This window comes from Rhinichthys klamathensis, unplaced genomic scaffold (genome assembly GCF_029890125.1).
Source record: "Rhinichthys klamathensis goyatoka isolate OS25496 unplaced genomic scaffold, OSU_Roscu_1.1 h1tg000303l_1, whole genome shotgun sequence".
Lineage (NCBI taxonomy): Eukaryota > Metazoa > Chordata > Actinopteri > Cypriniformes > Leuciscidae > Rhinichthys > Rhinichthys klamathensis.
The window spans coordinates 4,470,756-4,497,408 of NW_026606822.1; the positions used below are offsets into that span (position 1 = coordinate 4,470,756).

The 26,653-nt window shown below is 36.1% G+C and overlaps 2 protein-coding genes across 6 annotated transcripts in view; both read left to right on the forward strand.

Moving 5' to 3' along the window:
- Positions 1-19,506, forward strand: part of LOC130104149 (synaptotagmin-2) — a 46,923-nt gene extending 27,417 nt beyond the window's left edge. For 2 of the 5 annotated variants that reach the window (XM_056270592.1, XM_056270593.1), the window contains exons 3-10: positions 7,710-7,950; positions 9,727-9,887; positions 13,917-14,048; positions 15,289-15,456; positions 17,621-17,788; positions 17,929-18,046; positions 18,137-18,270; positions 19,192-19,506. In XM_056270592.1, the coding sequence (XP_056126567.1) occupies positions 7,737-7,950; positions 9,727-9,887; positions 13,917-14,048; positions 15,289-15,456; positions 17,621-17,788; positions 17,929-18,046; positions 18,137-18,270; positions 19,192-19,407 (1,311 nt within the window). In that variant the 5' untranslated portion in view covers positions 7,710-7,736 and the 3' untranslated portion in view covers positions 19,408-19,506. Of the gene's footprint in view, positions 1-1,013; positions 1,036-1,123; positions 1,144-7,709; positions 7,951-9,726; positions 9,888-13,916; positions 14,049-15,288; positions 15,457-17,620; positions 17,789-17,928; positions 18,047-18,136; positions 18,271-19,191 lie in introns of those variants that run through there. The other 3 variants (XM_056270594.1, XM_056270595.1, XM_056270596.1) reach the window with 3 other exon arrangements.
- A 5,195-nt stretch (positions 19,507-24,701) lies between these two features.
- Positions 24,702-26,484, forward strand: manbal (mannosidase beta like). The gene is made up of 3 exons (XM_056270610.1): positions 24,702-24,758; positions 24,939-25,092; positions 26,046-26,484. Exons 2-3 carry the CDS (start codon positions 24,943-24,945, stop codon positions 26,157-26,159), a joined length of 264 nt encoding a protein of 87 aa, XP_056126585.1. The 5' UTR covers positions 24,702-24,758; positions 24,939-24,942; the 3' UTR covers positions 26,160-26,484.
- The last annotated feature ends 169 nt before the right edge of the window (positions 26,485-26,653 follow it).

Consider the following 26,653-nt stretch of genomic DNA (forward strand, 5'->3'; position numbering starts at 1 on the left):
TATCATTTTCCCCTAGCAGATGATGAAATCTCCTAGACTTACATTGAAGGAGGGACCTGAGCCATATTTAGAGACCAGAATATCATGCGAGACAGTTAGACATTTTTACATCCAATAAAGATCTCGCCTGCCATTCAGCCATCAAAAACAACCAGGAACAGTTTGTACAGAACACAGCGTTCTCAGCTCACAGCGAGTATTGCAGGTGTTTAAACATAAATCTTTTTTTGTTTTTTATTTTTAAAAAAGCCATTTATAGCTGATTACGCTGCCGGCTCTACTGCCCTTTCCCGAAATTTTTGGACTAGCTTCATTTTCTATGAATATTTCCATAATAGTGTGATGCATAATGCCTTGCAAAATGTCAGATAGTTGACATTAACTGCGCCACACTTTTCTTCATTTTGTTTTTCCTCTTAGGTCTGTGAACCGCACAACTCCTGGTTTATTACGGACCAGCCTCATGAGACTTGCATTAGAAATTGCAATGTTCTGTTGTCGGTATTGTCTTTGTTATTCTCTCCGTTTCTCTCGTTCCTTCCCACACACAGCAGAAGTTTCTCTGCACACCTGGACAGTTTCCCCCTGGTATTTCAGAGGATAAACCTGCACAATGTCCCTGAGGGGGGGATGATTTTACACATTGATCCGTGGAGATTGTCCTCCACTAGCGGTTCAGGGCGTAGCACACTGCATTCGGCCGAGTGTGAGCAGAATCCATAATGAGAGAGAGAGAGAGAGAGTGGTGAAGAGGGAACGAGGAGAGATACAGTAACGTTAAACAGGACAGAAGAAAAGAAGAGAGTTTAAAGGTAGCGATAGAGCGACTGCGACTATGAAACACGGTGAGGTAGAGTAAGTTGTGTGTAATGAAAGAGCGAGGAGTGTGTGAGCGAGACTCCGTACAGCAGTGAGGGACTGCAGATTGTGCGGATGCGAGTGGGATCGTGGGATGCGCCTCTATCCTGGGAAGCGTTCTGCTGCTCTCTCGTTTTGGATGGGTGGCTCCATTAGGGAGGACTGAACTATTGCCTGGTAAGGGCTTTCCCATTTCTGCAAGACCCCACCTCCGGATCAACCCCATCCGAAAGCATGCTAACATTTTTCATGTTGTTCAGTATTTGTTTTCGAGGGGAATTGCAGGTTAGGGTTGTTTTCGTTTTTTCCTGCTGCATTGTGAAGAGTTTGCCTTCATGATTTCAGAAGTGAGTTGGAAGTGGGGCATGGATGCATAAATCACTGAAGATCAAGTTACTTACAAACCTACAAAAGCTGCAGAAAACAACAACAATTGAATCAATTTCTAGTTTTAACACATTGAAATGGAGCAACATATATTTGAGACAGAGCGAAAGTTGTTTTTACCCTGCTGAAATGATTTCCACTTATAAGCTGGTTTAGTGTATGAATCCTTAATTTGCCAAAGTTTGTCAGGTTATTACTAATTAAATCTTTGAAAGATACTGTTTTTTCTGCTTTGTTTTCTAAGTTTTGTTTGTGAAATAATTAGCACTCTTATGGCAGAAATTGTTTACATATATTTCCTCCTTTTTTTTTGGTCACAGACTAACACTGCTGTAAAGATTTTTATTTTATTTCTGTGTTGTATGTATTTTTTTATTTTATTTTTATTTTTGATACACACATTTTTCACATTTTTTGATGTTTTTTGTACAGCTAGTCATGGACAGACACTGTTGTTATAAATATATATTTTTGATCACAAAGTTTAATATATTTCCTTTCTTTTCTGATATTTTTCTGTACAGTTAGTCACAGACAGACACTGCTGTAAAATTATAATTTTATTTTATATTGAATTTTTTAATGTCTTTTAGATAAATCTGTCCTTAAATGTCACATATTAAAAACAAAGCAAACTTTACACATCAGTCGCACAATATTTTCTTTGTCTAAGTGGCCGAACACAACATACAACATATATATGGTAGTGATCAGCTATGCCATTTTTTTTTTTTTTTTGCTGGGTTATTTTGACTGGTTATTAATTTTTCCATAACCTGGCTGTTTTGAGGATTTCCATGACTGTCCGTTGCAGATCTCCTCTCAGGCAGATATCCCAGAAACAGCATTTTGTTGAGATGCAGTGAGTCTTGAGGTGTTGAGAGCTTGAGATAACTAGGCCCTTCAGTACAGATGGCATTGCCAAGGGTGTAGATACTACTGTAAATAGACGTTATCAGGCTTGCGTGAGGATAGGCATCATGCTAGCGGCTGTGCCAGTGCAGCGGATGTGGCGATCTGTCTCCATTCATAAGAAGAGGCGTTTATGAAACTCTCTGGTTGTGTGAGGGTGTTTCTCAGGAAGATGCGAATGCTAACAGGGTCTTTAAGGCAGTTAAGAGTACATAAGATAACTGCATATCGATGACAGAGCACATAAAGATCACTGCTTGTAGTTTAAGCTTTACCTATAATTTGATTTGCCTTATGGTAGATGCGGTTATTGATTTCCTCAGGGATTTGTTACTCTGGTTTTTTCACACAAACAGAAGCAAACTCTCACCCTGCAGTCTCTAATTTCTTCTGTTTCCAGGTCGGATGTGATCTAGGAATGTATGTCCAAATCCAGCTTGTGTCCCGGCCACAGACACACATAATCAGGGTGAAACCCCATGCGCCGTCTGACCGCATATCCCAGTTCTGTCCGGTTGTCTTGGTTGCTCTGTTAGATCGAGCTGTAAAATGATTAGTGTCTGCAGTTCAGGCAGATCACATCTCACATGTGCAGCTCAAAATGAGAACGAGACCCAACATATCAGGATAGATTCACTTCTACATTTCATGCATTTGGCAGTGTGTCTTACAGTGCATTCATACTGTTATATTTTATCAGTATATATTTTTCCTGGGTATGTATTTATGTATGTATGTATCGATAGATAGACAGACAGATATTGACAGATAGAGAGAGAGAGAGAGAGAGAGAGAGAGAGAGAGAGAGAGAGAGAGAGAGAGAGAGAGAGAGAGAGAGAGAGAGATAGATAGATAGATAGATAGATAGAGAGATAGAGAGATAGGAATAGATAGATAGACAGATAGAGAGATAGGAAGAGATAGATAGATAGATAGATAGATAGATAGATAGATAGATAGATAGATAGATAGATAGATAGACAAACAGAGAGATAGAGAGATAGATAGATAGATAGATAGATAGATAGATAGATAGATAGATAGATAGATAGAGAGATAGAGAGATAGACAGACAGAGATAGATAGATAGATAGATAGATAGATAGATAGACAGACAGAGAGATAGAAAGAAAGATAGATAGATAGATAGATAGATAGATAGATAGATAGATAGATAGACAAACAGAGAGATAGATAGATAGATAGATAGATAGATAGATAGATAGATAGATAGATAGATAGATAGATAGATAGATAGATAGATAGATAGATAGATAGACAGACAGACAGACAGACAGACAGAGAGATAGATAGACAGACAGACAGAGAGATAGATAGACAGACAGAGAGATAGACAGACAGACAGACAGACAGACAGACAGACAGACAGACAGACAGATAGATAGAGAGATAGATAGACAGACAGAGAGATAGACAGACAGACAGACAGAGAGATAGATAGACAGACAGAGAGATAGACAGACAGACAGACAGACAGACAGACAGACAGACAGATAGATAGATAGATAGATAGATAGATAGATAGATAGATAGATAGACAGACAGACAGAGAGATAGAAAGATAGATAGATAGACAGATAGATATAAAGATAGATAGATAGATAGACAGACAGAGAGATAGATAGATAGAGAGATAGGAATAGATAGATAGACAGATAGAGAGATAGAGATAGATAGATAGATAGATAGATAGATAGATAGATAGATAGATAGATAGATAGATAGAGAAATAGGAATAGATAGATAGACAGATAGAGAGATAGGAAGAGATAGATAGATAGATAGATAGATAGATAGATAGATAGATAGATAGATAGATAGATAGATAGATAGATAGACAAACAGAGAGATAGATAGATAGATAGATAGATAGATAGATAGATAGATAGATAGATAGAGAGAGAGATAGACAGACAGAGATAGATAGATAGATAGATAGATAGATAGATAGATAGATAGATAGATAGATAGATAGATAGATAGATAGATAGACAGAAAGATAGATAGATAGATAGATAGATAGATAGACAGAGAGATAGACAGAGAGATAGAAAGAAAGATAGATAGATAGATAGATAGATAGATAGATAGATAGATAGATAGATAGATAGATAGATAGACAAACAGAGAGATAGATAGATAGATAGACAGAAAGATAGATAGATAGATAGATAGATAGATAGATAGATAGATAGATAGATAGATAGATAGATAGATAGATAGATAGATAGATAGATAGATAGATAGATAGACAAACAGAGAGATAGATAGATAGATAGACAGAAAGATAGATAGATAGATAGATAGATAGATAGATAGATAGATAGATAGATAGATAGATAGATAGATAGATAGATAGATAGATAGATAGATAGACAGAGATAGAAAGAAAGATAGATAGATAGATAGATAGATAGATAGATAGACAAACAGAGAGATAGATAGATAGATAGATAGATAGATAGATAGATAGATAGATAGATAGATAGATAGATAGATAGATAGATAGATAGATAGATAGAAAATGTACAATTTATTTTTTCTTTTGACAAACTATTGAAGAACCCAAAATCCTGAAGTGACATCCACCAAGTTTGCTGGGAATTAGCTTTTCCCATGGACATAAAAACACTTACATTAAAAAGACACACAAAAAAACTGACTGATGTGTAATAGAATTGATATGTTGTGATTCATATCATAATAGAGCAGCGGTGCGTTTCCCGTACAGCGCCGTAACTCGATGCTTCACTACCACAGTACGATACATCGTTGAAGAAATCAACTAGCCAGTCACGACTGTTTGTTTCCAGAAACCATATTGTCGCAAATTGGTCGTTCAACCAGGTTGGTTTATGACGTCACACACGTGGTGGAGTAATCACTTATTTTAATTAAACTGTTTGAGATTGAATTAATGCTAGATTTTTCGATATAAATTAGACATGGCACCTGAGGAATATTTCAAATTTTTCTCAGTTATTTTGCTTTATTTCCAGATTCAATCATAGACTCGTTCTTACACACTAGAGCACGAACGCACATGCGCACTCTTCAAAACGGGGCTTTAAATCTCTTGACAAACTTAAAGACGTAAATTACATTGTTATGTATTCTAAAGAAAAGACACAGGTTGCACTGAATGTCAGCTTGCTTATTGCTCAAGATAAAGATTTATTAAGTCCACATGTCATGCAATCTAGAAACTCTTCTTCTAACCACAGCTCGAGATCTGTCGCTCACACACACAACTCTGCGATGCTGTTTGCGAATGTTCGTTGGAACGATGGTTTCGAGAAACACCGACTCGATGAACTGCTGATAACGACGGAACTTGCGACCATAATTGGCTACCGATGCTTTTGGGAAACACACCCCTGTCTGTTTCATTTCAAGACAAAACTTTACTGAAGAGTTTTTTTTTTAAATTCCTATTGGGAAAATGACCATGCCTTCCAGCCTGACTGATCAAAAGCCCCTCATACACACCAGCTCCCATGATCCATCCATGGCAGAGCGTCCTCGTGACGATCAGTGTGTGAGCGTGTAAAGGGTGCTTTCATCACATCGGGGAACAGAGATGGAGACACGGACGGTGTTGTCAGTCAATAAAGCAGGCCGAGCACATGTTCAGCCGAGGACAGATGTCCAGCTACTCCAGGGAATCAATGCCGCTCCTCAAACCCTGTATCAGCAGTGATTGCCACCTAAATAGTGCAGATTGGTTTTGCATGAATTGAGGGGTAGAGGCTCTGGATGCTGTCATTTTGAAGATTTATCCAGCATGGATTGGAAGGAGATGTACATTTGGTGAATCAAACCCATTTGGTTCTTTCAGAGAAGAACGGAGTACAAATGATAGTCAATAGCTGGCTTTGTTTGGATTAGTATTGATAGGTATTCATGGTTGTTTTTTGGTGGGTGACGGTGAAGGAGTTCATAGCTCAGATACAAGAGCAGAACACTGAAAACCCCGGAAAGCAGAAGACAATGACCATATATAATACATAACATAATCGATATAATCACTTTGCTTCTTTTGTGCATTACCGATTAATTTGGGCAATTTGTTGACGTTGCTAATACGAACTAAATCTCTAGATATCGCTTACCAACGATCATAGACAAACTCTTAATGGTCAACTACTACTAATAATAAGTATGCATTTTTCTCATTCAAAACTTACAGAATACATAAGTGTCCATGAAGTGCATTCAAATCTTTGTATTAGCACTTTTATCATCTAAATCGACTCAGTTGTGCACAAACTCTTGCTTGATCAAAAGCAGTCTCATTTTTATTAGGTCTTATTATTCTCTTTCCCATGTTTATCTCTTTGACAGTGAGGGCTGTAAAATTCCCATTTGCTTAGGTGAAGATTTTTCAGCAGGACTAAAAGCAAAAGGTCTTTTATCCTTTGCATTAAAAAAAAAAAATCATTTAATTTTTATTTTTTTTATTTTGTTATAATAATAATAATAATAATATTTTATTTTAAATGAATTATTTTATAAATATTTTTTATTTAAAATTGTATTAATTAGTTATTTATGATTTGAGTAATAATTATTAGATTAAATTAAATAATTGTTATAAATATTTGTCTGTATTTTCTTATTTTTTATTTTATTAAAAAATGGAAGAGAATGGAAAACGATTGAATGATAAAGTTAATAATTTGTTTTCCAGTTTGTAAAACTCATCAGAATCTATGTCTTTAATTATTTTTTCAGTCATGTTATTTAGACATGCTGTGGGTTTTTGCTGGTTGTCATCGACTCTCAAACCTTTATTTATCATTTCATCCACATATTTATCTCCATAGATATTATATCTCCTTGTTAGGACAGCATCCTCTTGTTGTTTCATTTCATTTCAAATATTATCTAGCAAAATGTACAACCTGCCAACAGAGCCGCCCTCATTATAGTCATCGCTTTTTACAGGTTTTCATTCACACAGCGGTGAGAAGCTATCAGCAGTGACAGCAGATATTATCTGACATTTTAAAGGTGGATGCTGCAGGGAAAGTCAAATCAGAGGCAGAATTTTCTCTTATTTCTGTTGCATACAAGCATATGCGAGTAATAATGCTGGATTTGATGCGGTTTATAACCTAAAGAAAACTGGTGCTAAAAGCATCCCAGGACAGAATGTCTTGTGTTTTGTCCTGTCGTTTATCTTGCACTTCACCCTTTAACGGCCTGAAGCTCTGACGCTTTATTTCATTATTGAAATGCAAGGCCATCCATTTCATTATCAAAAAGAGCCGTCCACTGTCGGTTCTGAGAGGTCTTATCCTTGTTTTCTTTTTACTTGAGCTTCCTTGTCATTTATTCAAGAAAAAGCTTCTGGTTTGAAATTTCTCATGAAAATAAATAAGCTGTGAAAATTGCATTTGAAAACTGCACCCTTCCTGCATTCAATATGACAGACGGTAGGCGCTGATGTTTTTGAAAGCCACAAATGTCCGTAAGATCAAAACGCATGCCAGACTTCAGTGTATTTTTGTGTTCTTTAACTCCTCCAGGGTTCCTGAGTGGTCAAGCCAGAGATTATGAAGTGGAACCTCTTTAAAAAGAAACCAGAAGCCATGGTGGGCCCAGAGCCCACGGGACTCGGCGTCACACACCCGTCACACACCATGACGATGGCCCCCGCTGTCTCCACACCCGCGGACAACTCCACCGAATCTGAGGCGCCCGTCAACAAGAATGATGTCTTTGAGGAAATCAAAAGCAAGTTCCTCAATGAGATCGATAAAATCCCATGTAAGTCCTGCAGAGATGTTTTACAGTCTGGCTAGATCAAGAAAATCAATACAGTAGTGCATCATTATGCTGAAGATGTTTTATGGATTTAAATTCTAGCCAAATTGTTCGACCCTCAAAGTGTTGAGCAAACCGAGATTTTTTTCTAAACTAGAAGTGCAATGCAATAAAGAGCAACTTAACATGATCTGCTTTCGTCTTGTAACCCTTCAAATCTTTTGTATACTTTTATTGTCCCCTTAGGGAAATTTGTCTTGGGCACAGTGTATGCTGCATTTCCAGAATAAAAATAAGACATTAAAAAAAAGAAAAAATACAATTAAAATAAATTCTAAATCAATCACAGAATAGATCAATCTAAATAAAAATTATAATATAGAGCAATAGATAATGTTAAGTAATCAGTCCAAACCAGAGACAATCATAGGCCTTTGTCCTTGTCATTCAAAAGTCCAATAGAAACGGGAACAAAAGAGTTTTTAAAGGATTAGTTTTTTTTAAACTTTTGCTGATAATTTACTCACCCCCATGTCATCCAAGATGTCCATGTCTTTCTTTCTTCAGTCGAAAAGAAATTAAGGTTTTTGATGAAAACATTCGAGGATTTTTCTCCATATAATGGACTTCCATGGGAACCAGACGGTTCAAGGTCCAAAGGACAGTTTCAGTGCAGCTTCAAAGGGCTTTAAACTACACCAGACGATGAATAAGGGTCTTATCTAGCGAAACGATCGGCCATTTCAAAAATAAATAGAAAAGTTGAAGTTTAAAAAGCACAAATGATACACGTTCGTGACTCTCCTGCTCGAACTCGTTCATCAAAATGAACGAATCTTTTTTCGAGTCATTTCGTTCATTTCGTTAGTTGAATGAACGAAATGACTCGAAAAAAGATTCGTTCATTTTGATGAACGAGTTCGAGCAGGAGAGTCACGAACGTGTATCAATTGTGCTTTTTAAACTTCAACTTTTCTATTTATTTTTGAAATGGCCGATCGTTTCGCTAGATAAGACCCTTATTCATCGTCTGGTATCTTTTAAAGCCCTTTGAAGCTGCACTGAAACTGTCTTTTGGACCTTGAACCGTCTGGTTCCCATGGAAGTCCATTATATGGAGAAAAATCCTGGAATGTTTTCATCAAAAACCTTAATTTCTTTTCGACTGAAGAAAGAAAGACATGGACATCTTGGATGACATGGGGGTGAGTAAATTATCAGCAAAAGTTTTTTTAAAAGTGAACTAGGCCTACTCCTTTAAAGGGGTTCAATCGACATTTGGGCGCTCTATACCTTCTTCCTGAAGGCAGAAGCACATATTCAGGATAAAGGATGTGAAAAGGGTCAGCTAGTATCCTTTGTGCACCTCTGTACACAGACTGCTCATATAATGTTTGGAGCGATGGATAGTCTTTCCATCCCACAATTTTCATTGCAGTCTTGATAATGTTGTAAAGTCTGTTTTTTAATTTTACAGAGAGATTCCCATACCAGGCTTGGATCCCATACCTGATTAGACTTTCCAGAACAGCCTGATAAAACACAGTCATGATTTTTTTGTTGACACCATACAGTCTGAGTCTCCTCAGAAAGTACAATCAACATGCAATCCCAATTCAGTTCGTAAAACGTTCATTAAAAACATGTTTGTATTTGTAGCATTTCATGTCATAACTTGCTCTGTCTTTTTTTGGTTGATGTCAAATATCACCTTCAAGGAATAACACGTCACCTGACGTCTGAATGACTCTTTGTTTTTTTTCCCATGATGCTCTGCAGTGCCTCCATGGGCGCTCATCGCCATTGCTGTAGTGGCCGCGCTCCTCGTCCTCACCTGCTGCTTCTGTATCATTAAGAAATGCTGCTGTAAGAAGAAGAAGAACAAGAAAGGCAAAAAGGGAAAGGACGGCTTCAACATGAAGAACATGCAGGGTGGCGATGTATGTAACGGTGTTCAATAGCACCCACCATGACGCCATTAAATAATGTAGTTAAAACCCCTGATGCACACTTCAATCAGTTTGGTTTGAGAATTACAACTAGATTATATTAAAGTCTGTATTAACTGGGCATATCAACAGAAATTAGTATTGCATCATTAAGAAATGAAAACAAGCCTCAGACCGCTTTAGTACGGGTTACACTGATTATGAGGGAGTCTGTTATGTGATTAGCTTCATGGTTTGCTTTATTGTGTTTGTGAGTAATGCGAGTGTTTTGTTTTCTTTAAAGAGAAATGGTACACTGGATGTTCCCAAACATGTTTCTCTTGTGATTTTGATCATAAAAAGTTAGGAGCTTTAAGGGTCATTCTACAAAATGAGTGCCTTTAATTATGTAATGAAATAACATTACAGAATATGTTAATATTACATTCACTAGTTCGCCTGCCCATTCAGTCTTAAGGTTAATAATAAACTAACTTGGCTTGCTGTCCTTGGAGGAGGCTCGAACCCGAGGCTCGGCTTGAGCTCCGAGTTAAAACCCCCCTATGATGGGATTGCGCATAAGAGGATAGAGATAATTTACTGGAGGAGGAGGAGGAGGCTGCCGGAAGAATTTGTCAATGAGATGACGTGGTGTCTGCTGCTTATACAGGTGAAACTCGAAAAATTTGAATATCGTGCAAAAGTTCATGTATTTCAGTAATTCAACTTAAAAGGTGAAACTAATATATTATATAGACTCATTACATGCAAAGTGAGATATCTCAAGCCTTTATTTGTTATAATTTTGATGATTATGGCTTACAGCTTATGAAAACCTTTTCACAATATTATAATTTTGAATTTGGGGTTTTCATAAGCTGTAAGCCATAATCATCCAAAATTATAACAAATAAAAGCTTGAAATATCTCACTTTGCATGTAATGAGTCTATATAATATATTAGTTTCACCTTTTAAGTTGAATTACTGAAATAAATGAACTTTGCACCATATTCTAATTTTTCGAGTTTCACCTGTATTATATAGACTCATTGCGAAGTGAGATATTCCAAGCCTTTATTTGTTATGATTTTGAATATTATGGCTTACACCTTATGAAAACCCCATATTCAAAATTAGAATTTTACATGAAATCGATAAAAAAAAAAGGATTTTAAATACAGAAATGTCGGCCCTCTGAAAAGTAGAATCATGCATATGTACTCAGTACTTGGTTTGGGCCACTTTTGCATGAATTACTGCCTCAATGTGGCGTGGCATGGATGCTATCAGCAAAATATTCAGATTTTTCCGAGTTTCAGCTGTATAGTACGCTCGTAATGATGATTGACAGGACTGAATGTTTAGGCTCCTCCCGAACCTAAGTTTTGAACTTCATTTAATAGTACAGCATGTTAATATTGAGTAACTTACATTTTATATACAATATTATCAGTTACTTTGAGCAAAAATGGTTGCAACTTGTAATTTAAACCAGTTCCAGGGTTGCCTTTCAAATGATTCAACAAAGTCATTCGTAAAGACAGTCACTTATATTAAAGACAGTCACTTAAATTAAAGACAGTCACTTAAATTGTTGCTGAATGGATCAGTTGAGCGAATGATTCAGTGACTCAGTCATAAAAACAGTTGAGTAATTACTTTGCGACTGCTAAAAAGTATGTTTTATGTAGTATAAATGTGATCTTGGACATGCTACATATTCGCCATGTTAACATGTGACGTACCATGGTCAGTTGCGTTGCGTCACTTTCATTCACAAGTCCTCTCCTGTGGCCTCATGGGATAGTAAAGTGTCCATCGTATGCACTTTTCAGAATCTCGCCGGAAGTAGTAGGTCATCCAGGGACGTTTTGCCTCCTCTTTTATGAGTTCGGACACTTCTTTTGTCACATACATGTAGTGAAGTATGCGATTTCGGATGCAGCCAGTTGCTGAATGTATCAAGTATTTGTCACTGAATGAATCAGTACTTTTGAACGAATCGGTGAATATGAACGAATCAATGACTAATTTGTAAAACTAAATCAATTTTCACCACCTACTGGCACAACTTTTTACCACCTACTCCCCACCTTTAATATTCACATGATCTCTGCATATGTTTCTCAGCATGTAAAATATGATAAGATGGCATAGTGCAATTTAATAAGACATTTTTGGTCTGATAGCCTAAAGTATACATCTACAACCTTACAGAAATCATTTGATATGGAAAAGACACTCATTTCATGATATGATCCTTAAATCAATTGCCAAACTATGTCAAGCCTTTATTCATACAGATGTCTTAAACATCACAGTGTCATTTCTCAAAATGGTTCTCTTGGTGTTTTTTACTGTCTTGACTGTCTTTCGTTGTGTTTTTTGGTGTGTTGTGAGTTCAACCTCTCCCTCTCTCTCTGCTCTCCTTCCTCCCGCTATGTGTCTAATGCGCCGCGTTTCTTGACGCTCATGGCGTCGGCGCTACGGTAGGTGTACGGATGAACGGCACAGCTGTTTCGCTGAGTGCTAGCACCGCCTGGGTGGGATTGGATGGAATGGCTGTTGTTGTAACTTCCTTGTTTTAAGCCTTTTGTACCTGCTGTTTGAAAAGAATACAATTAAAAACTAAGGAAAGTTACAATGCGAATGAAAACCCCACTTAAGTAGAGCAAAAAAGAATGATACTACAATAACAAAGAGACATAAATGTGTAGGAGGTGTGAATGGAATAACTGATTATTAACCCACTAATACTGGCAAGATGTTTTGAGTTGGCAAGAGACGACCCACAAAACTCACTATGAATGCATGTGTTTAAAGGGCATGGCTGTTTTAACTGCACTGAAAGTCCTGATGTCTCACTAGCAGTAAACCTTCAAATATCTACAGCTATAAAATATCGTTTTTTTTGCTTGTCATATAAGCTCTTGTTCATATGATCATATAATCAGTTTTTTCAAAACATATGATCAATTAGCACATATTCTGCTGTGCCCTTTAATTTGTTGCTATATGGATATGGTTAGGAACTGACTTGAAAATGACAATTTTTGTTTGGTGGCACATTAAAACTTTACGCTTTAATCAGTTTACAGTCCTTATGGAAAAAAAAAAATCTTTTAAATTAAGTTAAACTCTTGAGCCCCAAATTCTCACAATGTCATGCACGTAACATATTATGCATATTCGCATAAAGTGACCCCAAAAAATATTTAAACACTTCAGCCACAATCAACAATGTCGGAATGTCTTTGCATTAGATTACAAAATATCAAACCCAAGTGGCATTTGAGATGCACTTTATTTGATATGTTGAAATATCATTTAAATGTGTTATAGATTGATATAGGACGGTAGTAACCCCTGATCTAATGAAGTGTGGCTTAGTGTCCAAATACATTTTTGGGGCCACTGCATGATGCTGGAATTATGACCTATTTGTGGAAACAAACAAAAAAAAATAGTTCTGCACACATTATAGATTTGTTTTCTCTTCCTGCAGTTTGGATGATGTTCAAAAATACACAAGAATGACATGTCAGCATTTCATATGCCCAGAATAGCACAAAGGAGTCTGTTCTTCTTTAAACATTTGCTGTTCATCTCTTATTCCCTGGAGTATCACTGATGAACAGTTCAATTTATCATGCTGATGATGAGAAAATGCTTGCACACTGAATTATGCATATCAATAAAAAGCTCCTCTCATTGTTCTCTAGTACTGCCAAACACCTCATTTGAATATAGTCAAAATGTAATTTTATTATGGAAGAAGTTAAGCTCTAGAAAATAGCATTGCTTCTCAAGATAAGCAAACAGAAAAGTGTCACCAATTAAAATTGTGAACTCAAGTCATTTGCAGCATCCAGCCCTGAATGACCGCATTACTCCTGTAGGTCCGGCCAGATAGAGCATCTCTCCAACCTTTACTGCAACTGACCGGGCCCTGAGCTTGTGGCATGCTTATAAACAGGAACCAGCCTTACTGTCAACCCACATAACAACTTACTAAAACAATTTACCATTTGCCCCACAGAAAAACCAGGATGATGATGATGAAGAAGGAGAAACTGGCTTGACAGAGGAGGAGAAAGAGGAAGAGGAAAAAGAAGTGGAGAAACTTGGAAAGCTTCAGTACTCTTTGGATTATGACTTCCAGGATAACAAGGTTAGGATGTCGCGTTAATGGTTATTATATGCTGGAATATGATTAAACTAAAGCGTTTCTTATATTATCCTCTTTGTTAATGAAGCATATCGCCATCTGGTCTCATATTAAACTATATTATGATGCATTTGGATACAATTTTATGATGAAGTGAGAAAGTAATTAAAAACAATTAAAGAAAGTTCACCCTAAAATTTAAATTCAGAAAAGAGCTTATGTGAAGATTTCTCGTTTTGTGTGGCTCCGAAAAAAATAACAGCGTGCTTGTGTTTGCAGCGACATGAGACTATTCCTCTAACTAAAACATCTTTTAAAAGTTCCCTGTGGGATGATCATGGAGAAAGTTTGCGCTCATGTCTTTTCCTAATGACAGTGTTGATCAGTGTCTGCTGAGTCACAGCTGTAGCTGGAGTTCCTAAATGAGTTTAAACAAACATTAATGACTGGGACTGTTATTCTTATTATGTTTCTTAATGCAGTCAGATTCAATTTGAATGTGCATGAAGTCCCTGGATATTGCTAGAGTATCATTACACTGGAACAGCAGAGTGGAGTTCATGAAAATTACTTGTACTGTACACTATTGTACAAAAGTTTGATCAAAAATACAGTAAAAACAATTGTAATTTAAAATAACTGTTTTCTATGTGAATATATAGTAAAGTGTAATTTATTCCTGTGATCAAAGCTGAATTTTCAGCATCATTACTCCAGTCTTCAGTGTCACATGATCCTTCAGAAATCACTCTAATATGCTGATTTGATAACATTTCGGATTATTATCAATGTTGAAAACAGTTGTGCTGCTTCATATTTTAGTGGAAACCGTGATACATTTTATTTTTCAGATGAATAGAAAGTTTTATTTGTTTTAAATAGAATAGAGTATTTGTAACATTATAAATCTATTTAATGTAAATTTTGATCGATTTAACGCATCCTTGCTGAATAGAAGTATTGATTTCTTTTGAACAGTAGTGTATTTATGAATAATCAGTGTATAATTCAATTTAAATGTATGCATAAAGCCTGACAGCCATTTCACAGCCCTTTCAGAGCACATCCCAAAGGAAAATTGTGTTATAAATTCCTTAAGAAAAATCTGTTTCTATTTTCTCTTCATTTAATCTCATTGATATATTAACGAGATCGCATTTGGGATTCTATATTATTTAGCAAGAAATTCCTTTCATGTATTAAATCCCGTGCTTCTATTTTTCCACTACGCTTTTATCCACAGCTGACAGTGGGAATCTTGCAATGTGCCGACCTGATTTCCATGGACTCCGGCGGAACATCCGATCCTTACGTTAAAGTGTTCATCCTACCAGATAAGAAGAAAAAGTTTGACACCAAGGTCCACAAAAAGACCCTCAACCCAGTGTTCAATGAAACCTTTGTCTTCAAGGTAAGCTTTACCATTTTTACACGACTCGTTGTAATGTCTTGGTCAACCATTGATGTGTAATATCATCCTAAAAGACAGCATATGTTCTAATTAATCAAGTAATATATAATAAAACTATATATAATATAGTAGGGGTGTAACGGTACATGTATTTGTATTGAACCGTTTCGGTTCGAGGCTTCCGGTTCGGTACGCATACAAACCGAACGATTCCTTGGACCGTTTTTCCTGCCGACAAAATTCGCGCTGGCGCGACCAGCACAACGTTGCGCAACATCAAATGGCAAACGTAATGAAAGCGGAACGAAACTGCGCTACTTATTATATTGTGCTTAACGGGCCGTTTATCAGTTCGGACCAGCAACATCTGTGCAGCGCGAGCCGATCTTGATCAAGCGACACTGTTACTACACAGCGCTAAGAGATCCAGTGAAGAAAACATTTGAGTTGCCACTGAAGTAATAACATCGCTGCGAGATCTAGTGAGAAGCATTAAAATTTCTCCGTTATTAACCGTAGATCTCTATTAGATCAAACAGCGCTGACATGGAAACCAGGAGAAACATTGTGCCGTGAATGAACTAGTAATACTTTACGTCCACCGATCAGTAACATTCACCATGGATTTAATATAGTAACACTAACTGTAACCAGTTTAGCTGGAATAGTGAAATGCTTTCAAGTACTTCACACATCTTTTTCCAGCACTTCAAAACTCAAATAATACATACATAAATATATATTTAAATGTTATTTTTAATATGATGACCAAAACATGATTTGTTCATCCTTCAAAGATGACCCCCATTTATAAACCTGAGAGTTTCAAGATGTAGGAAAACTCAGTTATTTACAAATATTTTTTCTTTTAACAAATAGGAAATTCCTCTGGCATTTCTTTCTTTTTGCTGTATCGAAAACGTACCGAACCGTGACTTTAAAACCGAGGTACATACCGAACCGTGATGTTTGTGTACCGTTACACCCCTATAATATAGTAAAACTAACTGGCCTAACATATATGGTAAAAGTAGTGATTTGCCTGCAGGGCTGCTGGTCTGTCATTAGTGTTCATTGGCAGTTTTCTGCAACTCCAGCGTTTTGGTCGTAATGCTTCTAGCCGTTCCCGAATGAGCTTTAGTTTCAGTAATGAGCTCCGGAGGGGCCGCGGATCCTCTGGTGGTCACCGCTAGAGTCTCACAGTCTAACAGTTTCACGCTGAGAAAACTGATCTAGGACAGGAACAATTGGCCATCTTTAAAGCCCCGGCCTTACAGTGAGAACGGCTGGCTGTGTTTCTAAAAATGGATCGGGTGAGAAAACAAAGCCATGTGTCTTAAGTCTTTGGGCTTAATTGTGTCATTCCTGACTATTTATGTGTTTTTAACGTATGACACAGAGTACTGTTTCATTTTTTTTATATTTAAGTGGTCAAATAAAATCAATCAATGTGAGGAGGAGGTTTTTTCATCTAATTATTTTTCACAGATGATTAGAAAAATGAACTGTAAATGCAAATATATAAATAACTATATGCTTTAAAAACGGTATTAGGCTTTGTTTAAATTTTAATATATTTTTAATATATTCTACTATTTGATTATATATTATAAATGTATATTTTAATATTAAAAAAATGTTTACAGGTTTAATTGGCATAGTCACAAAGTTTTAATATATTTTAAGATATTATTATATATATGTATATATATATATATGTATATTATATATATGTATATGGGTTTGGATTCACAAAGTCGCCTGTTTTTAATAATAATAGATGATTTATTTTAATAGTTTAAAAATGAAAAAGCAGGCTTTAATGCAGTCACAAAGTCATAATATATTTTAATATATTATACAATTTAATCATACATTATACTTTTATATTTTAATATTTTAAAAATGTTTATAGGCTTAGATTTTAATATATTTTATAAGAATATATTTAATTTTCTCAAAAGATTCTACAGTATATTTTAAGATGTACTATTTGATTATCTCTCTCTATACCTTTCTATCTGTCTGTCTACCCGTGGCAAACCGTTTACATCTCCTTTATATAACAATACTCAAAGGACAGTATGTTCTCCGCTCAGATTTATCACTCGCGTCGCGTTTGAAATCTGTGTATGTCAATTCTTCTCAATGGTTTCCATGTTAGATGCCGTACGAGGAGCTGGGTGGGAAGACACTGGTCATGTGTGTGTACGACTATGACCGCTTCTCCAAACACGACATCATCGGTGAGGTAAAACTACCCATGAACACTCTGGATCTGGGTCAGCCGATTGAAGAGTGGAGAGACCTGGAAAACGCTGAGAAAGAGGAAGTGAGTATTAATGATCTGATATTATGATCATCGATTTTTAACTGGTCCAAGCCGGATTTGAAAAGGAAGCAGATGCATTAAATCTGTCTCCTCAAATGCATTTGTAGATGATCTCACATATTGATATCTTTTCCACACAGCCTGAGAAGCTTGGTGACATCTGCATCTCCCTGCGTTACGTTCCTACTGCGGGCAAGCTGACCGTTTGTATCCTCGAGGCCAAGAACCTGAAGAAGATGGACGTGGGCGGCTTGTCTGGTGAGAACTGAGATATATGAGATCCTGAGTCTCCAGCAAGAAATGATTCATATATTTGATGCACTTAACTCGACATTTGACCGTTGGCAGACCCGTATGTGAAGATCCAGCTATTGCAGAATGGAAAGCGTCTAAAGAAGAAGAAGACTACGGTGAAGAAGAACACACTGAACCCGTACTACAATGAATCCTTCAGCTTTGAGATCCCTCTGGAGCAAATGCAGGTAGATTATGCAGTTAGACCTGAGTTTCTACCAGAATAAACTATATTTTTTATATATTAAACTATTATATTATAATACGTAAAAAATAAAAAAGATATATGACGATTCACATAGTCACAGACATTTAATATATTCAATTTTATTATATATTGTAATTTAATAATTTAACATTTAAAAGAATGTTTATATGTAATTTGATTTGAATAGTCACAAAGGTTTGATATATTAAAATATTATAGTATGTCATTATATATTATAACTTATATTTTAATATTTGAAAAAATAAAAATAGTAACAAAAAAAATGACTTTATTTACTTTTTTCCAGGGATTCTCAGTTGTTTATTGTTTAAATGTTTTTTTTTTGTGTGTGTTATATTCCTGAATGGGCAAGTATGTTATTTAGCATATACCCAAATTGAAGTTTACATTTTTCTGCTAAAATTAAATAAAAAAAAATTTTGTATTGGGTTTGGGTTCACATATTTTTAATATACTTTAGGATAAAATATCAGATTTTAATATTTGAAATATGAAAAATGTAGGCTTTAATTACAGTCATGAACTTTTAATATATTTTAAAATATAATACTGTTTAATTATACATTATAATTTTAGTCAAGTCATCTTCATTTATATAGCGCTTTTAACAATGGAGATTGTTTCAAAGCAGCTTTACAGAGATAAACAAACAATTTATGGTAGCAGAGATTGTTTTGGCTTGATAGCAATTTTTGAATACCGATAATGTTATTTCCAGCTAAAGTTAGTTTTGATTGATTCTCTTCCAGCAAAATTATCATTTGTTATCAAATTAGGGGCCACTAAGACGACACCGTTCTCTCTAAACAGACTTCAAACGCGAACCTGTGACTGTAGATTTTAGATGTAATACAATTTTTGCTTTGTTTTTGTACTTTAGAAAATCATTGTGGTGGTGACGGTCTTCGACTACGACAAGATCGGCAAGAACGATGCCATCGGGAAGATCTTCATTGGCAGCAAAGCCCAAAGCACAGCGCTGAAACACTGGTCCGACATGTTGGCCAACCCGCGCCGCCCGATCGCCCAGTGGCATCCACTCCAACCAGAGGAAGATATCGACGGTGCTCTGGCTGCCCTGAATGCCAAGAAGTAACTTCTCACATCTCAGCCTGACTAACCCACTAACTAACCAACCCACCACTGCATGACACCCACACTCATCCGTACGCGCGCTGCCAGTTTGTTTCACATAATGACCACCAAAAACACTGAATACTCTAAAGAAAATACGTGAAAAGATGAACAACATCACATGTTCGCCACATAGCGAAAACCGAGGCAGGAGAAATGGAAAAAATGTGACACATTTGCTCAGAAAGAACGTTTGCCAATGTAAATGTGCACCTAAATTGTGGAAGCAGCAAGTAGCCAGCAAGAAGGAAAATTTTGCCCACCGTTTTTTTACCTTGCAGCCTAAATTTCCCAGACAAATACACTGATTGTGTCCAAATTCAAAAGTGCACAAAAGATCAGTAAACGACTTTTAATCAGTAAACGTAAAAAAAAAAAAAAACATTTTTGCTGCAATTTCCCTACAACATGTCACATTATTCTACATTTTCAGCTAGTTAACTGGATTTTATGTTACAAGAGGTTTTTATTTCATCTCATGAACAGGAAGGAATTTGTGCCTAATCAAAAGTGCAAATAATGCTGTTTATGTTACAAATATCTACACATTTGCACATTTAACAAAGCAATGATCACGTTCAGTTAAGCATCCCAGGAGAAGTAACTAGTGTAAGACAGAGTTGTTTACATTGTCAGCGGGTAAAGCAGGCCTTTGGGTCGGAGTTGAATCATCAGACACGTTGGCATTTATGTGCCCAAAAGAAAGCAGATTCAGGTCTATGGTTTTGTAATAGTGCAGTCAGATAGGACTGTATTAATAAATGGGAATACATGGGCTAATAATTCATGAGATGTTGCAATATACTGTACATTAATGTTAAATTCCACACTAGTCAAGCATGTTTACACATAGTCAGTGTAAAGATATAGACACACTCCTTTACTGTATCGCTGCGATTACAGTGCCAAATCCAGATGTTCATATCTCTCATATATAAATCTGGCAGGCTTCGTGTTCACTAAAGCTGGCTGTGAATGTTTCCTGGGATCAGACAAATGAAATTTGCACTCGTTCGAGGGATTTTCATGATCTCTGTGTATTTCACATACATTTGAATACCTGGTTGACGTCACTGCCTTGAGCTCAAACTCACCGAGTTCATTCAGTGAACTCCTATCTCTGAGATGCCAAAGTGTTTAGTGGAAAGGAATGGTAAGTGGCGTGTGGTAAACTTCACCCACATAAAATAAAATAAAGCAATCCGAAGCGTTCAGATCCACTCGACTCCAGCTCCATCCCCAGCGATGCTTGTGTATATATGCATTGATCAAATCGGTTTCTACAGCATGTCCCTATAAATTGATGTACATAGAAGCATGTTTTAAAGATAGAGCATAATTATATTGTGTATGTGTGGCATTTGTCATTTTGATAATAAAATGTAGAGGAAAGATATAATGCACTGAATGCACATTTTATGAAATCGCCCTGAAAGGGTGTAAGACATTTAAGAATATATTAATATAGAGTTTTTAAAAATAAAAAACAACTTTTGAATTAAGAGCTGTGTGTAACGTGAGTGTTAGACTCATGCTTGTGATGTCAGTTTGACTTGATTTGCATTTATTTCCTTTTTATTGTCCAGTCAACATGTATTTGTCACTGTGTTTATTCTGTCCTGTTGATGTGAAAATAAGAAATAAAAATACTCAGTTTGTGAATTTACAGGAATGTCTTGTTAGGGTGAATCTCTCAAAAACATGTCAAGGTCACATTTCACCACACAATCAGAAGAAACAAATAGTGTATTTTGCGTAAAATGTGACATTTTTTGCATTAAAATAATGATAATTTGATGGGGAAATACCAATGCAAAAAAAAAAAAAATAGGTTGCATTTTCTCCCCGTGAAATATTTCTTTCTTTTGATTTTGGTGTGAAACGTGACCTGAACGTTGTTTCCAGAGGTTCATCTGATAATGTACAGTGTGTAAAACCGCTTTCTGAAACTAGAAGCCATATGCATGGGCCCTCGCAAGAGCTCATCGTTTCTGGATGAAAACAAACACCTCAACAGAAATCAATAATAATAACCTTCACGCATTTGAGCCAAAATGATGTGAGAGAGCAAAGAAGTGCAACTGTCTGTTCAAAGACGGGTTTTTGTTTTGTAATTCTTCACAATATAAGCAAGGGATATTGGCAGGTGATGCCCTCATGTTTTCTCAATAACATATATTCTCACAACTGCTTGCAAAAACGTATTACGGTGATCCACATGTACAATGGCATGACTTTATTATGCAATGTGTGTGTGTACAGTTAACAACCAGCTCAAATGTTTTTTGTACATTTAATTTTGGGTGTTTTTGAGACGAGAGTTTGCATATGATTTTCTGAATAACTACACTTTTGATCCTTGGTTTTCCTAACATCGTTTAGGATTCAGAATTATTACGATTTTATTTCCATATTTTAGATAGGCGCAGCTGATTGTTTGTCTATATCAAAGTACATATAGAAGCCAAGATGGATAATTAATCATCAAAGATAGTCTTTTAATGGCCATTCTGTTCAAATGTGTCATAAATAGTTTTTGTTCTCATATTTTTGGTATTCTCCTTCAGTTCCTTCATTGAATGTTCGGTCTGTTGTGTGTAATAATTGCATTTTTTTTTATATGCCTCTCTGTTTGGTTGAACAGCCTTGGACTGTCTAACTGCTACTTAGGAATATTTGTCTGCTTCTGTGCGTTGTACTTTGCAATAGGACCAATGTAGAATAATGTCTTAATGTTTCTTCTGTGGACGTGAATCAAACTGCAGGGGTCTGGTGTTCCTCTGCGGTGCAAGCAACAAAATCCCAGTCTTCCCTGGGACACTGTGGATGCCAGTCGACTGGCCCCTTCCTTCCCTCTCTGTGTTCAGACAGGTTTCCATTCTTATATGGGATCATATAGTCAGAAAGACCTTCCCAATGCAATACTGCCAACATCTCAGCTTACTAACATCTCCTAACACTCCCGATTCATCGTGTAAAGACTCTTCCAAAGAACTGACGCCTTCCTCTCCTTTTCCGTCCGTCCTGTGTGGAGGTTCAGTGTTGTCGACTCCTTTCGTGGATGCTTTGGCATGCTTTGAATTCCCCTTCTACAAATGAACACATCGGCCAGTGAAGAAAAAGAAAGCCTTTCCTCTGGCGATTCGTGTAGCTTATTCTTGTCATCCTGTACAACCAATGTGAAAACCAACCAATAGAACGTCTACATGCAGATTTATCCACGATTAGTTAATCATAGGAAATAAAGATCTTTTAAATATATTATTTGTTTGCAGTGGTGTGTGTGTGTCAGTCCTTGAATGCAGACATGACGGCAGGTTTCGATGGGCGATTTAATTACATATTTGTATTCATATAGACTACTGTGGGATAGGACACAAAGACCGGGTTTCACAGAGAGGGCTTAGATTAAGCTAGACCTTAGATCAATTAGGACTTTTAAGTAGCTTTTATGAATGTGCCTTAGGATCGCCGACGGAAAATGTAAAGTTGCGATTTTCTAGGCTGATATGGCTAGGAACTATACTCTCATTCCTGCGTAATGATCAAGAAACTTCACTTCACTGCCGTACCATGAGAGCAGCAGGCGTAATGATATGACGCAGCGCCTGAAAATAGGCCACCTTCCGTCAACACAACGGAACTATTTTCAGGCGCTGCGTCATATCATTACGCCTGCTGCTCTCATGGTACGGCAGTGAAGTTTCTTGATTATTACGCAGGAATGAGAGTATAGTTCCTAGCCATATCAGCCTAGAAAATCGCAACTTTACATTTTCCGTCGGTCTTAGTGCACGATGTAACTACAGAAGAGTCAAGTTTTAAATAGGAAAAATATCTAAACTCTTTGGTCATTTTTTTTTTTTAGAAATGCTAATGGTCTTGTCCACTCCAATGATGTATGCTAAGCTATGCTAAAAGTGGTACCGCCAGAACCGGAGATCGGCTGAATGGATTCAAAAACGGTAAAACTCAACAGTTTAACTCTGGGGGAGTTGTAAAATGAGCCTATTTCCAAAAAAAGTGGAGTATCCCTTTAAGCCTGGTCTGTCAAACTGGGGATATGCAAGATACTTTTAATATTACCAACTACAGCAATGTAACTCTTGCCATACATGTGACCTTCAAACGATTCATGCCTGACACGCAAATGAAGATCTGCCCCTGAAATCTGTTTGAACATTATATAAAATAATTATAAAATAAAATAAATGATATACTATAATAATAATATAGTCTACACTATACAATTTTTTTTACTTTATTCAATCCAACGAGAACAAGACTCGAGGTTACATGATCACATTAACATTAACTGCCAGTAAATGAAAAAATAAATAAAAATACATTCCAGTGCTTTCAAAGCTTTACATGTTTTCAGCGCTTTTTTGTTTTTAGCTTGTTCCAAAAGATTTACATATAAAGTCATTTATAAAATGTGACATATTTGGCACTGAGACCACTTTTTATGCATAATGTATTTTCCTAATACAATAAATAACTGTAAAATATGTCGTTCTTTTCATTCCAATTTGTCATTCTGAATATAAAAAAAGCACATCAAATACACACATTTCTATCATTCACAAATGTTCTATTAATAAAGGTTTCTGAATCTTTCCAATAAAAATCTTGAGTAAATACAGTGGAAAAAAACAGATGTAAAATAGTTTATTTTTCTAGTGCACAAAATTCGATATGAAATAAGCTCAAATATTTCCAAAACATACTTAGCAGGATAAGAATAGTATAGTGTATATAAGTATTTTGTAAGACAGCTCCTTAATTTAGTTATTAACAAAAAAAACTTATTTGGCAATTTCCAGGCTTTGATGCAAGAGATATATTTCCAAATAAATAATAATTCTTGTCCAGTGATAAAAACAGACTGTGACAGTTGGTGACTCTGATTGGTCAAGCCTGACAGTGCTGAGAAAAGGATCAGCTACCACGTGACAAAGCCCGTCACTTCAGATGTGCTCTGATCAATATTTACACCTGAATAATGGCACCGATTAACGTAAAATAAATTATTTTGAATTTAAATCATACAGAATTAAAATATAAGGTGTATTATTAAAACCCACCGTATCTGACATTCTGCTGCTGCATCTGTTTGTGAGATGAGTCCTCCCGTGCAGCAGGAGGCGGTAAAGCTCAATGACGACAGAAACTCAAACGCATTCGAGACAAAGCACTGGATGTGTTTATCTTCAATCTCACAACAAACACAGGATTCTGCAGTATTAACAGACTGTTTTATTAATTCCCAAATTCCCATAACACAGCAAAGGCTACGATTTATATCAACAGGTAACTGGTTTGTTTTGTGTGTGTTTGATTTATATGATATTTGAACACTGCACTCCCGTACGTGTTAGTTTTGCACTGCCTAACTTGTTTTTCGTGTCTGACGAAGACGTACCATGGTAATACCATGCCCGATGTTCTTGTGAGTGTGTTTTTGAATAACGTGTGTTTATCCTCCGGCAGCATCATGTCTGCAGATCTGGATCTGTCTCCTCCGGAGGTTCCCGAACCCACTTTCTTCGAGAGTCTCTTGCGTTATGGATTATTTCTAGGAGCCATTTTTCAACTCATCTGCATTTTAGCTGTAATTATACCCACATCCAAGAGCCACGAACAGGTGCGGACAAGTTATACAATTACAGTTTTGTCGTAATGTCTGACATCTGTTAAAATCTTCATTATAAAACGGATAGTTCCGGTCCTTCTTGATTCTGATTGGTTGAGCCGCGTTCGAAGCCGTTGTAAATTACTCAACAAACATAACGTTACACCTGTGACCGCATTACATTAGTATTACTGGGCAACTGCCGTTTGTGATTCTATCATATGCGGTTTGTTGCTGCACATGTTGCTTGGCAACCTCATTGGAACTACATTGTTTGGCGGAGGAATAAATTTGTTATAATAACGTTATATTTTTTGTTGCTGCTGTTGTTTATTTTATGAACAAAATAAATATTAAAATTAATATTTTTATGGAGTAACCGTTTTATAAAAGCAATAAGCCCCTTGAAGCCGTGTTTTACAGTGAATTTAGAACAGCTAGACACGACGCGAAGCGGAGGCTAATTGCTTTATTTTAATAAGTTTATATAATATATATATTTTAAAAAAAACTTTTATGTACAATTCACTTGAGATCCACATTTCTCATTTTCATTTATTGAGATAACATGGACAATGTGCCATGGTTTAATGGAGATTGCTGCCATCAACTGGAGAAAAAACACTTTAAAAAACAATTTATTTTAATTTTTTTTAAATCAAAATAACATGAAATTTAAACTAGAGCTTCAAAGTGTTATTCACGGGTATACATCTTCTCACAAGTTTGTTATTTAGATTTACGTGTAGACATAAAATAATTATTGTAACAATACAAATTACTTTAAAAAAAATCAAGACTACAGGCAAAACTTGTAAAGCTGAACATTTCTCTTAATGAAGTAATGATTAATCAACTGGGGAAGTATGGTGATATCTATTAATTAAAATGTTCAGCTCTAGTGTCTTGCCATAAGGGGTTTGAAAAGTCAAATGAATTCATTCTTTTGTATTTCATAATTGTAGGTGGAGCCGTCGGAGCCGGTTGACACTCGCAGCTCTGAGCAGAACCGCAAGCCAAAGGGACCCGTTCTACAAATCCGACAGAAACTGAAAAAGGAGAGCAAGAAGAAGAGATAGTGTGTGTGTGTGTGTGTGTATAGACTGCCTGACTGAGTGAATATAAATGAGGGAAACATTAAAGGTGCAGCAGGAACCTTGTGTAAGGATTCAGCTGTGGATCTGATCAACTCGCGGATGATGAATTGACTTACAGCAGCATTAGAGGATGTGGATGCAACGAGATATTGTGTAGTTCAGACATTATAACATCTGATTTCAGTTCGGATGTTGCCACGTACTTCAAAACAGTGTTTTTGTTTCACACATTATATAAGTATCAGTGTTTTTGGATAATCTAGTGTTATTTTAAGTACCTACATCTGAATAAACTGATTGTCTGTTCTGCTCGTTTCTTTTTGTGGTGATAATTGTTCAATAATTGTATCTAGATGTAATGTTTAAATGGCATACAAGATATTTAGAAATATATTTTAAATTATTTTAATAACATATTTTATTATAATTTTTATTTTATTAACATTATCTCAAATGTATTCCCAAATATACATAAG

Excerpts from the sequence above, each read along its gene's own strand:
- manbal (XM_056270610.1), top strand. The coding sequence starts at position 24,943 with ATGTCTGCAGATCTGGATCTGTCTCCTCCGGAGGTTCCCGAACCCACT. Across the intron at positions 25,093-26,045 it reads CATCCAAGAGCCACGAACAG|GTGGAGCCGTCGGAGCCGGT; the intron begins GTGCGGACAAGT and ends TCATAATTGTAG.